The sequence below is a fragment of the Peromyscus eremicus genome, chromosome X (genome assembly GCF_949786415.1).
Source record: "Peromyscus eremicus chromosome X, PerEre_H2_v1, whole genome shotgun sequence".
Classification (NCBI taxonomy): Eukaryota; Metazoa; Chordata; class Mammalia; order Rodentia; family Cricetidae; genus Peromyscus; species Peromyscus eremicus.
Genome location: NC_081439.1, coordinates 103,686,395 through 103,699,978, shown reverse-complemented (window position 1 = coordinate 103,699,978; position 13,584 = coordinate 103,686,395). Strand labels below are relative to the sequence as shown.

Sequence of the window (13,584 nt, the reverse complement as noted above, 5' to 3'; positions counted from 1 at the left end):
CCATTCCCTAAGGCCCAAGATTGTCAAAGACTTCTGGGTGTGGAAGAGAAGTGATTAAGAGATGATGGCATAGGAGAGGAAAATTGTAGACATACACAGGAGAAGAAATACATACAAAACGGATGATCTCATTTATATGCGTGGGAAAACAGTTATGTCTCATTCATCTAGACAGGCTATCTCAAAGTGCCATTTTTCTTTACTGTCTCTGAATAGAAGACTTGCTAAGCAAATGCATAGGAATTAAAAAAAAATTGCTAGAGACATGGAAGAAGAAGCAAACTATTGAATTTCTTAAGAGAACAAACTTTAAATGGACTTTAAAAGTACACAGATGAAAGTAGATGCAGTTAATTTTAATTTCAGGGAGACTTTGTATCTATTAAAATAAATTCCATGATTTTTTTCTCAATGTGCATGACACACATTTGTCAATTTCTTCTAGTTCTTATATATTTTAATTTCAACTACATTTATTTATTGATATTCTACACCATAATGACCATCCCATTATTTATCTAAAGAATGGTGGCTTACCTGCATAGCTTTTTGTGTTTCATTTCCCTATATGCCTTTCAAGTGAAGGTACCTATGTTTGGTACAATTCTTACTGCAGTCAAGGAGTTCAGAATGTTCCTATTTAAACATTTGGTTTGATTGTTCTCAAAGGCACACGATATGTGCTGTTTTTTATCTTCAAACTTATAGATACTGAAAGTCTATTTAAATCCATTGATACAAATCTATACTGAGATGGGATAAAATTTGTAATATCTTATCACTCCAGGTACATATACCTTGTTTTATTGATATTCCTTGCTCTACTAAAGTAAAGGTATATAGGAGAGCTGAGCTGGCAGCATGAAGTTAGGTGGGTGGAGGGACTAGAAGAATGTAAAAATATGAGATGATTGATAAATAGCTGTGGAAGAAGGTTGATGCCCTTATATGGGGACTCAGCAAAATCATTATCTGCTCTGTTTTATAATGACAGACTTTCATTGGCTGTCTTGCAAACCCCCTGGTAATCTGGGTTTATAGCTGAAACAACCTACAGCCTCTTAATTACTGCATTTTCACATGCGCTATAATAAAGTACTAACATGATAGAGTGATTTGTAGGTTGATAATTCCCAGACCACAATCTTTATCTCCATGTTATTTCCCTGTGCATTTATAGACTGTCAAGGACAGATCAGGTATAATTTGGCCAAGATTTACTGGCCCAGGCTTGAGAAATTGGTAAAGGCAAGCAGTGATTTGGTTCTAGTTTATAGGCCTGGTTCAGGGGTTGCTTCAGCTAATGATCTTGTTCTTAATTCCTTGTATTCAGAAAAGAAAACAGAGTATCTATTACATTTGTTTAAGAGTGTACTCATTTTTAACAGCTTGAAAAGTTGCTGTTCTCTCCATAGCATAGTAACTTTTGTAGACTATGCTCAGAACGCATGATGTCTCATGTTAGAGAGGGAAAAAGTCAACAATTTAACATAATGGCTCACTTATAATCTAAAGGTTGTAGAAGCAAGACAGAGAGATAAGTAATATAGGTATTTTTCCCCTTTCCTGGTTTCAGAGATAATAGGTATAAAAGTGTTTGTGAAATAGTAGAAGCACTTATAAATGTCAGGCTTTGTGATTATTGTCATTTTTAGTAATCAGTACTGAGGGCTAGAATGGCTTAAATATGCCATTTGCCTAGTAACCAAGGTGTTTGAGAATGAACCTGATTTTTATAGAACCATACCACATGCAATCAGATTCACATCGTTCATTGGGAGGTACCTGCAATAACATGCTTTCTGAAATATTATCAGAAGATGTGAGCCTGAAAGTCAGAAGAGATGTGTGATAGTATTGGCTATGTGACCTTCTCAAAGTCATCGCCATCTCTGAGTCTCACTTTCCCTGAGAAATGATGATACATTCAATGGTCATTTGTTGTGTTAACTGGGAACAAGTGTCAATAAAGAAGTGTAATTCTCAAGCCATAATTTACTAATAGGGTAAAACTTCTTTGATAGGAACTAGCACAAGGGAAAGATTGTCTGAATGAGTGAAGCAAATCCTGAATTATAAAATAAGTCTGAAGCATCACATTTTTTTTTACTTTAGTTCTACTTTGCAATTCAGACTGGCTATAAAGCATTGCTTTATTGGAGGGCCTCATGAGAACTATCTTAGTAGATTACTAATGAGAATGATTATATCTGATGAGTGCTTCCAACAGGAAAAAAAGGTTTGTTCTCTCAAGGAAAACTTCAACTGACAGTACAGTCTAAGCTCTTCATTTGCTTAACAAACCTCTCTTGTCTACATCCATAATAACATAAATTTCATTTGTAAACTGGTCCTTGTCTAGTTTATTATTACTGGTCAAAGCACTCCAAGTTAGTGAGGTTTCAGTGCGTTTCTACCTTCTCCATGGACTTGAGCTGGACGTCACAAAGTAGTGGTGAAACAGAGTCAGTCAAGTTCGTTTCTTGCTCCTTCTTGTGCTCACTCTCAGGAAACAGCAGGTAGCAAGAAGGAAGAAGAGAAAGGCAGGCTCCTTGGGAATTCATAGGTGGAATAAGCAGTTGTTGGATACGCAGCACTGATCACACTAGCCAGAGTTGAGAATGGGGTTGACATATTTCAAAAGGTAATTGAAGGGATGACCAAGGAAAGTTATTTGAAAGTTGCCTGGCAGGTAGCACTATGGTCAAATCAGTTTGAAACAATTAGGATCTATTGAAATATTTTCTATTTGCACGCCAAATTTTAGATAATCTGCGAATTTTAAGTTAGCGATAAAGTTACTAGGTAAAACTTGGAGGTGATACTAAGAAAGGCAGCAAAGAGTTTGACTGCTCATTATGATTAGCAAAAAGCTGGCTTAACGGTTTGGGGTCTTCACGATACCAAAACATTTCATGAAAAATAAGTCAGCCAAATAGTGCAGGTTTTGTGTTAGAGTGTGTGTGTGTGTGTGTGTGTGTGTGTGTGTGTGTGTGTGTGTGTGTGTATAAATATCAAACGCCTGATTATTTTAAAACTTCTGGGCACTTGCACTGTGTGGATTATTCAGATTCATTTTGATTCAGTCCATGGCTCCTTTGAATGATGAGTTCATGAGAAAAACATATCCAATCCAGCTCCATTTTCATTCTGTAACTCACTTGAATAATAGAATTAAGTTCTCGGTGGCATGCTAATGACAAGAAAAAACTGCTGGGAAGAAGGTGCTAAATACTTTGGGCATCAGGGTAGCCATTGTAAAAATCAAATGAAGCAAATGATTGGCTAAATTGTCAATGCCATCAGTTTACATTGGCGAGAAAGGAAGTCACTGCTTTTTGGCACATAGTAAAACCTTGATTAATTGGAATCCATAGGGATGGATGGGATTGCTAATAAGAATACTCACTTTGTTTCATTCTTGGCTACTGACATGCCACCTTAAAATGCTTGTATCCACTTTCATGCCTCAGGGAAGTAGCCTCTAACATTTGAGGGTCAATCCAGATGGAGAGGAGTTATAAGAGAAAGAACTGAATATGATCTAGCCGCAGTTATCACTTGGCAGCTACTTAAAAACTCAATTCCTTCAGGTCTTCTCATTTTGAATATCGTTAATGTTTCTCATCAATGTGAAGTTTGGAATGAGGACTGACAGTTCGGGCCACTTGTTAATCAAGGTTTTACAATAAAAGGCCTTGCCAATGCCCATTAAGATTATAAACAGAAGGAGTTGTTTTAAAATTTGTTTCTTTGAAAGTGCTCTGGATCAGTGATTCCAAACCCATATTATAATACTGCAGACTGGCAAACTAGATTTTCTGCCAGGATCCTGAGGGATGGAGAGGGAAAGAGAGGAGCAGAATTACAACCATTGTCTCTGAAGGAAAAAAAGTTTTGGCTTGCCTGTCTGTTGCTCTGTGGCTGGGAAACACTGTTCTTCACATTAAGATGCCCATGGTATCTTGATTGTGCAAGAGATGATGTCACATGTTTCAGTATCATTCTCAAGCCCCTTGGACTGTGGAGGATTCTGTTTTCAGGTCCTCTCCTGTACTTACCCAAAGTGTTTTTCCATGACTTGGTGTCTTGGTTTCTGAGTGGGCCCTTATTTCCTGTTGCTTGAGTGATGGCCCCGAAGAATATTAGGAAGCAAAGGAATGGCAAGTAAGATGACTTTTCTCATGATGACAACCTGGATAACAAGTAGACCTACCTGAACCAAAAACATGGCTAAGGAGAAGCCAAATCAGGGATTCACACACAAGTAGTATTACAGGCGACGCACGCGTTTAAATACATAAAAGCCCTTTTGTAAAGTCTCTATATGTGGTGACCTATTAAAGAAAGACCCCATTTAACTTGAAATTGATCATTCTCTTTGCTTTTCAAGTTAAGTGGGGCCTACTTAAATCAGCAACCACATACAGAGAAGAATATTTCATCACTCACACAAGTAATAGAAGAAGTCACCCCCACTCACTCAAGCAACTTCTACAAGCAATCATCACATCCTACAAAAAATAGAACCAAACAAATTATATCCTGTCATCTCAGTGGCTGGACCTGACTTCTTACACAACTTGATTGAGGCAGATGGGGAGTCTCCCAGGACACTCTTGGGCTTTTGAAAGCCTAGGGCACTGAAACCCTGTATTGGCTTCATATGAAAACCAGTTTGGCATGTGGGGGATGGAGAGGGGTGTGGACAGGGAGCCTCTGTCTGGGAGTTTAAGAAGGGACCCAAGTTAGATCAAAAATATGGGCAGTGCCCTAAAGTCTTTCTGCTTCCCAAGGCTGCCAAGCAGGGGAATAACCTGGTCATTCTCCTTTCTGTGTGCATCTTGTGCTCTCTCCTCAGTAAGAAGATAACAGTCTTGCCGATTACTCGTCACTAAGGGTACCCGGTTGTGGTGACATTGAGGCTGACCTTGGAGTCACCGCCCCCGCTGCCGCACTCTCCTTTGTCGTACCACCATTTGTTTTTCAATTTGTCCAAGAGGCCTTGCTCATTCAGTTTTAATACTGCCAGGTTAACAGCATTTCTTGAAACGATAAAACATAACTTGTAAGAAAATGCACAAATGCTTAGGAAATCGTTAACGTATAAAAAAGGAGCACAAGAGGACAAATTGGCTAAATTTCACAGAACGTGGAGCTATAAAAATGTCTGTACAGCAAATACAGGGTTAAATATTGGAAGGTGGCATGGAGGATAACATTTGCTCAAAACTGAAGTGTGCGGGATGGGGAAATTGTCTTTGAGAAAAAAAGTAACAAGAACACCACATCCATGCAATTAACATTCGTCACCATAACTTGGCTTTTACCATTTAAATTGAAAAAGCCGTTGAACTGTAAAATTAAAACAGCAACAAACAGTCAGAGAGGACAACACAGAGAGAGAACATTTTAAAAAATGGATGCATTAAATAGATGAAACCATAATTTACCGTCTTATTTAACTCCATGGAATATTGTAGATTTTAAACTTTTAAAAGTTACCTCAAAATCCACAAGAAAGAAAATGACAACAAAATGCATCAGGGTAGGTGGAATACTATAACAACACGGATATTGTTATATTATTCCACCCACCTTAATGCTGAGCCTTTAGGGGTTGCCACACCATAGCCTTTGGAATCCAGATTTCCACCAACTTTCATCGTATCACATGGCTTTCTCTGCTCAATGTACTCATTCATGGTTGACTCCAGCAGGAAGGCGAACTTTCCCTTGGACTTCCGAACTCGGGCTACCCCATCAGCTGTTGTTTTGGTAAACACAGATGGCTCTGCTGATTTCATGTAAGACCACATTTTCTCATACACAGCAATTTTGGATCTCTGCAACAAAAAGATAAGAATTCTTTGGATGGCCAGATATGACATCTCGAAGGGACAACAGTGCAGTAGTTTTCAAATGTAGTTGTTTTTAAATTTAAATTTTTATTTCTGTGCATATGTGTGCATCCATGTTTGTATGTGTGGGTGTATGTGTGCGCACATATGCAGGCACTCTCAAAGATTAGAAGAGGCTAGATATCAGATTCCTTAGAGATGGAGTTGCAGATAGTGTAAGCTGCCTGACATGGGTGCTGTGGTGGTTTGAAAGAAAATGGCCCCCAACAGGAGTGACACTATTAGGAGGTGTGGCCTTGCTGGAGTAGGTGTAGTCTTGTTGGAGGAAGTGTGCCACTGTGGAGGCAGGCTTTGAAGTTTCATATATGCTCAAGTCATGCCCAGTGAGACAGTCCACTTCCTGTTGCCTGCAAGATGTAGGACTCTCAGCTACTTCTACATCACCATGTCTGCCTGCATACGACCATGCTCCCCACCATGATGATAATGGATGTAAACTTCTCAAAATGTAAGCCACCTCAATTAAGTGTTTTCCTTTATAGGAGTTACTATGGTCATGGCGTCTCTTCACAGCAATAGAAATCCTAAGAAAGGTGCTGAGAACCAAACTCTGGTCCTTTGGAAGAGCAGCAACTGCTCTTAATGAGCAACCAAACAATTTTTTATTGCAGTCCACAGTATCAAAGCCATGCTACACTGTGACTGTCCATACACTTTCAGACGCCTGTCAACATAATTTAAAAACAGATTTCTCCCAACTGTGCTTATCCTCGCTAATTGTGATGCTTTTTGCTATTTTCAAATTCACTTAAAAATTCTAGTCCTGGCCAGCTGACTTGGTTTCATGGCCCTACTAACTGGTTACAATCTGGTTTTAGAAAGCATTTTCTCATTTGAATTTTCCACTCAATAAAGAAATCCACCCCCCCCCCCTTGATATCCTGTTATACGTTTATCCTGTATTTACCCAAAAGAGATGATTGGAATGGCATTGGAGGTCAGTTACAATAAGAAAATGCATCCTTGTTCTTAGCTGATCTTTTTTTTTTCTAGAACTCTGTTCTTTGGCACCACCTGCTAGAGCTATGTTAAGTAATTCTGTGTGCTGTTCCACATGGCGATCCTTCAAATATTGCAAGGGCTTTATTACGTCCCTTCCTGATCTCATTAGGTTAAATTCTATTGGCTGTTACTGCTTCCAAAACTCACAGAACTTTGTTCTTTCAACCATAGGCTCATTTGAATTTGTGATGTCTCTTTTAAATAGGAGTGTTTAGCAATAAATGCAGCACTACTGAAGTATGACCAGGACAGAATAAACAAAATGTTTGCTTTCTGTCAATGGAGCATTATTTTTGAATAATGGGGTTTGAGGTTGCGTTAGTGTATTTAGTCATGCATCTACCCTTGCAACAAATATTTATTGAGTACTATTTGGGGTTGTGAAGTATATAATAGGACAAATAGTGTCCTTTCTGTTCAAGTGAAAGCACCACAAAAACTATTAGTTTTTTTCTACCAGTCCAAATCACCCTTGTCTTTACTTTCTCCGTTTGAATTTAATCCTGTTAAAGTTCATTTGAGTTTAGATGGTGTTCAGAGTGTGGATCAAATACTTATTATGTTTGTAGCACCATGTGTGTCCCTGTAGAGAATATAAAGGAAGAATGACCACAATGACCCCAGAACTTCTAATTGAATTGGTAGCTATATCCTCAGGAATGAAAACCCTAGATAGAAGCTAAAAGATGACATTTAATCAGGGGTGAGATAGTGTGGCAAAACCCACAAACACATATCATGATTTCAAGTGTCCTGTGAGCTTTCCTGGCACTCTTCCTGGCGTGTTTGATAAGCTGCTTTGTTGCTCTTTCGTGAATTTTTGTCACCTGCATTGTATCTTTTAATTTTTCTTTTATTCAGAGAATTTTACACATGAAATATGAATGTACATACTCCTTATTTCTACAGCTCCTCTCATATCCCTCTAACAATGCATTTTTTTGGAGACTTGCTCAGGCTTGTTCAGATAGTTCCTGAAATTCCCAGAGCTGCCTTCGTAAAAATTAAGCCCCATGCTTATGGCAATTAGACACCCACAGAAACCCTCCTGGAGTCACTGGAACTGTATGCATCTCAAGCAACACGTTGTGTTTTCATAAAGTGCAGAAAAAGGAAGCCAGGGTGGCTATAGCCGAATGAGCAAAAGGAAGAATGATAGAAAATGAGCTTAGGAAGATAATCCGGTCAGAACTTGTAGGTCGTGATTAAAAAGTTCAGATTTATTCTACCTGAGATCAGAAACTGTTAGAGGATTTTAAGTGTGTGTGTGTGTGTGTGTGTGTGTGTGTGTGTGTGTGTGTGTGTGATAGCATCCAATTAAATTTTTAAAAGAGTTCTCTGACTGCTGAGTAGAGAACAGGCTACAAGGTGGGCCAGAGTAGAAGCAAGGACATTACTTTGAAGGCTATTCTGAGAGTTCAGGGTACAGATGCTGGTGGACAAGACTAAGACAGGATCGATCAAAGTGGAAAGAAGAGGTTAGGTTCCAGATTTGCTTTGAGGGAACAGAAAACAAGCCTTTTTGATGGACACTTCCAACTGATAGCCTAAAGATAACTTCTTATAAAACATTTCATTAGAAAGCCTGGCTCTTGCTACCACTCAAGCACTGAACACCTAAACTCGAGAGTTTGGTTTCCTTTTCCCTCTCCCTGTAGCTGGAGAATTTCTCTCCAACTCCCACCACCAAGTCCCGCCAGTCCCAGAGCCCACTTATAAAATAAACACACAAACTCTTACATTATTTAAACTGCTTGGCCATTAGCTCAGGCCTGTCATTGTCTAGCTCTTACTCTTATATTTAGCCCATTTCTATTAATCTTTACTTTGCCACATGGCTCATGGCTTACTGGTACCTTACATCTTCCTTGTCCTGGCGGCAGCTCCAGCCAGTCTCTCTCTTCCCTTCCTGTTCCCTCAATTCTCTTCTCTGTTAGTCCTACCTATACTTCCTGTCTGGCTATTGGCAAATCAGAGTTTATTTACATATAGCGATATCCACAGCATCTCCCCTTCACTATTGCTATGGAGAAATGCTGTGAAAACTGTCCTTTCTTCTGTCCGTTATCATTGCAGTCATTCTGTCTCGGACAAGCTCTCCATCTTTTTGTGTTGCTCTTCACTCTCTTGTCTCCCCACAGATCTCCTTGCTCAATTTATCTATTCAACTGCTTCTTCCAAAGCACAAACCCAATCTCATTGCAACCTTCCTTATAATTCTCCAAAATTTTCTTAAAATCAATAGAACAAAATTGTAAGTCTTATGTCTGATATCCAAGGGTACTTATGCTCATGGCTGCACTTTCCTCGGATCCGGTCACACTAGATTGCAGACTATTCACTGAAATTAACCATGTAGTTTCATGGCTTATGCCTCTGATTATGTTTTTGCCTTTTTCTGGATTACCTTATTATCCCTGTAAAATCCAAAACCAATGCTATCTATGCCTTCTAATACTATCTTTCCTGTTCCCACAGAAGTACCCCCTTGACTGTTGCTGCAGAGCTTGCTAGCTTACGTTAAAAGAAGAGTTTGCTACATGTCTGTCTTTCCTCTTGTTATTTGAGGATTTCTTGAGGACAAAGTGTACACCTTATTCATTTCACTAGCCATGTTGACATAGTGCCATTTTACATATGGTAGTTACTAATGATATATTTAAATAATAAGGTTAGTCCTGGTCAGGGAGATAACCACATTGTTGTCAAAGAATATCAAGACGAAGCTAGGTGGTGGTGGTGCATACCTTTAATACCAATACTCAGGAGGCAGAGGCTTGCAGCTCTCTGTGTTTGGGGCCAGTCTGGTCTACAGAGTTTGTTCCAGGACAGCTAGGGCTACTCAGAGAAACCCTGTCTTGAATAAAACAAAAAAATTTAAGGCAATTAAAAATGGCCACCACAACTAGCTTTATAATACTGTAGAATTCTAGAGCTCAAGTTTATCTAAAGATTATTGGGCCTTATCTTTTGCTAAACTTATCAACCTGCTAAGCCAGGATATAAGCTTTGCTTTACAAAACTGTTTAAAATACTACTTAGTAGCCTGAGTTGATGGCACAGACCTGTAATTCCAACATTTGAGAGGCTGAGGCAGGAGGATAGAGAGTTCAAGGCCAGCCTTTGCATGGCGAGACAACTGTGTAGCTTGATTTACTTGGGGGGGGGCTGGCAATAGAATCAGAATCCATCCCCGGTGCATGAGGAGGCTTTTTTGGAACCCACTACCTATGATGGGACACCTCACGCAGCCTTGAGGGAGGGGGAAGGGCTTGGACTTGCCTCTACTGGATGTGCCTCCCCTGGGAGGCCTTGCCTTCTTGTGGGGGGGATGGGGGGGTCGGTTGGGAGGGAAGGCTGGGGGGTGGGAGGAAGGAAGACAGGGATCTCTGATTGGTGTGTAAAATGAAAAAAAATTTTCTTGATAAAAGAAATGAAAAAAAAAGAGAGTTCAAGGCCATAAAAATGGTACTTAGTCTGACGTGTTATCTGCCCATACCAATAACTTCAAAATTAATGCTCTTTTAACAATGTCTTTGAAGATTTAAAATGACCCATAGACAAGTATGTTCATATCATACATTATCTTCTGATAGATAAGGCAATTTCTAAGTGTCATAATGAAGTACCTTGTCACTGACTTTATTTCAACAGCAATTTCCTGGTTTATTGCTACTCAAAATTAAGAAAAAGAAAAAAAATAATTAAAATATACATAAATATATTAAATAATTTACGAACACTCATGTGCCATCTAGAAATTTAAGAAAGTAAGCCATGTGGTCAGTTGGTATTGACCTATTTGTCTTCCATAGTCATGTGCCTCTCCCTTTTCTCACCAAAGGTAACCACTGTCATAATTTGGTCTTTATTACCAACTTGAACTTCCTTATGGTTTTACCAGAATAAGCACACCTATTTTATAAAGGTTATACAACCCTCCAATCTGTAAATATACTATATTTACAATTTTCTTCCTTGTCATTAAAGACAACACTACGATGGACGTGTCTTTTTGTATAAATCGATTTCTTTTATTTATTTTGGCCCAATCAGATATGATTACAAGGTATGGTAGGGAGGAGGAGGACGTTGCCGAACAATTTGCATCCTGTATTATTAACAAAGCAGCTATTACTAACATCGATAAATTTATAAGCCAAAGGTAAGTCCATGAATTCTGCTGCAAGCATGCACTGTTTTTGACTAATTTCCTTCATCATTTAGTTGAGTCTTTGATTGATAATACTGATTGGAAGATTTATTCCTTGAGGTAATGATGCATTTCTAGGCAAATAAGTGGTGGGCAGTGCTTGAAGTGGGCATGTTGAATGTATGTGATGTACACATAGCATGCACTAATGGATTCAGTAATGTTGAGTCAGTGAGTGGCAGAAGTGACTGGGGCATGGTTGATGACTAGTTTCTGAAGGAGGGTAAAAGGGGAAGGAAGAAATGGCTCACAAGTGAGAAAAATTAAGCAGAGGCATTTATCTTCCTAACTAGTATTTTAACTGACAGTATGGCATTCAGATAAAAAAAAATGAAGAAAAAGTAAATATTAGAATTTTCTCTTTTTTAGAGACTATTTTATTTTCGCTGAAATACCAAAAGCAATACAAGCGATTGAATGTTAGTGCAATCATCTGAACTTCAATTTAAAAAATTATGGCTGGATCTGTAATAACAAGTTCATTTTTCCCCAACCTGCCACGATTCATTTCCTTCATCCCAGAGAGCACCACATTGTGTCAAAAAGGGGGAAAAATAGAATAACTTATGTAGTGAGGCCACGAGACAGCACTGCTAGGTAATTAGCAAAGGAAATCCAAAGAAGAAATACGTGAATGGAGGAGGAACAGATTAATTAATCCACAAGAGCAGATCAGGTAGTGCTCTAGCATTAACGACTTCCGCAGCCATGCTTCTAACTATTTGCATGCAATAAAGCATGAAGGTCAAAGATGTAAATTTTGTGTGTGTGTGTGTGTAGATAAAAATTTGAATCCTGGGACCTGCAAATCTGTTATGTGGAAGCCAGTAATTAGTGACTCACTTGCCACTCAGGTCACTGGTCTGCCCTTGCATCTCTGTAATGGAGGCATTTGTTTCCTGTTATTGTAATCCAATGGTGCTTCAGTGATAAAAGAATTCTTCTGTACACACAAGGAAGTACAGCACGACTTTACAGTGCTGTGGGAAGAGCATGCAGAATATGGAAGAAAGCAAGGGGTGGATACACAGGAAGGGGCTGGACAGAAGAAAAGGAAGAGGGGAAATGTTATCTCAAAAGAATATATATAAAAGAGCATGGAGCCAGACTGCCTGGGTTTGAATCCCTCTTGCCTGGTGCATACATTTTCTAGCCACTACATCTCAATTTCCCCATCTGTAAAATGGCATGGATTTAAACACCTACTTCAAAAGATTATTAGAAATTAATGGGTTACAGCATTCTTAGAATAGTGTCAGAACATCTGAACTGGAAAGAATTATGTATTTTTATAGTAAATGTAGAGAAATTTGCTTTAGTAGCAGAATTTCTAGTATTTTTAGTAGCAGGATTTCTAGGTATACTCCTGCAGAACGTCTGTGATCTGCTATTAACAAAAATCATTATCATTTGACTTTTGATTTTTAGATTTTTGTTGGTGGAAGAAAGGTAGTGTGGCAATTTTCCCTTAAAATTTAAAGTTACATTTATTTATTTAGTATGTACATATGCGTGTGTGTACACACACACACACACACACACACACACACACACACACACATCTGCCATGGCATGCCTTGGAGGGCAGAGAATAATGTACAGACTTGGTTCTCTCTTACCAACATTTGGATCCTGGAGATTAAATTCAGGTCATCAGGCTAAAGGAAGTGCCTTTATCCACTGAACCATCTCAACAGCCTAATTTTCCGTATTAAAATTTATGTTTTGTAGTATATTTGAGGCTTATACATTTAAATTCTCATGAACCAGAGTTCTATTCCCGAGGAAACCTATTTAGTACTATTTTCTACTTTTTCTATGTGTTAAAATGGAATATCTACTTGGTCAATAGAGTATCTGCTTGGAGTCAGAAGAACAATACAGTAGCAGAGTTCAGAAGCACATTAAAAGACATCTTGCTCAACCTCCCTTCCAATGAAGCCTCCTCTCTTTAAATGCCTCTGCTGATGATGTATCTCTAGCCCTTACACGGTAGGTTTCTCTGTAATGAGGAAGGTCAAGTTGAGAGAAACTTTTTCTGTTGCCTGGCTTCTGTAATCAAAGCCTCCCTTATCTTATCCTACTTTTGCCTTCTGCTTGAATCGAGCAATTCCCTTTCCCCTCATCCTTCCACAGAAGTTCGCACCAATTCTTGTGCATAGGCAAGGTGATTCCCAAAGTTGAGCCCTTCTGAGTAGGAGTGTGTCTGTGGAATGAATGGAGATGAAAGTAAAGTGCCATCTACCCAGTCTAACTCTTCCCACTTTAGTGATTCAGAGTAAACATATGGTCTGAAGTCTACGATCACAAAGTTACCTGCTAGCTACTTTTTTTGTAGGGTATACATATAAGGACCCATTTTTGGTTATTTGTCTGACAAGAATCCTAATCAGTTCTCTTCTAGTCATTATCTTCCAGATGTATTTTAAATTGTTTTCAGAATCTGCT

At 38.8% G+C, this 13,584-nt stretch overlaps 1 protein-coding gene across 1 annotated transcript in view; it reads right to left on the bottom strand.

Moving 5' to 3' along the window:
- Gria3 (glutamate ionotropic receptor AMPA type subunit 3) overlaps positions 1–13,584 on the bottom strand; it is a 234,378-nt gene that overhangs the window by 12,847 nt on the left and 207,947 nt on the right. Inside the window, exons 14-15 of the mRNA XM_059251542.1 lie at positions 5,599–5,846; positions 4,931–5,045 (exon numbers count right to left, since the gene is read on the bottom strand). Of these exons, the coding sequence (XP_059107525.1) occupies positions 4,931–5,045; positions 5,599–5,846 (363 nt within the window). The remainder of the gene's footprint in view (positions 1–4,930; positions 5,046–5,598; positions 5,847–13,584) is intronic.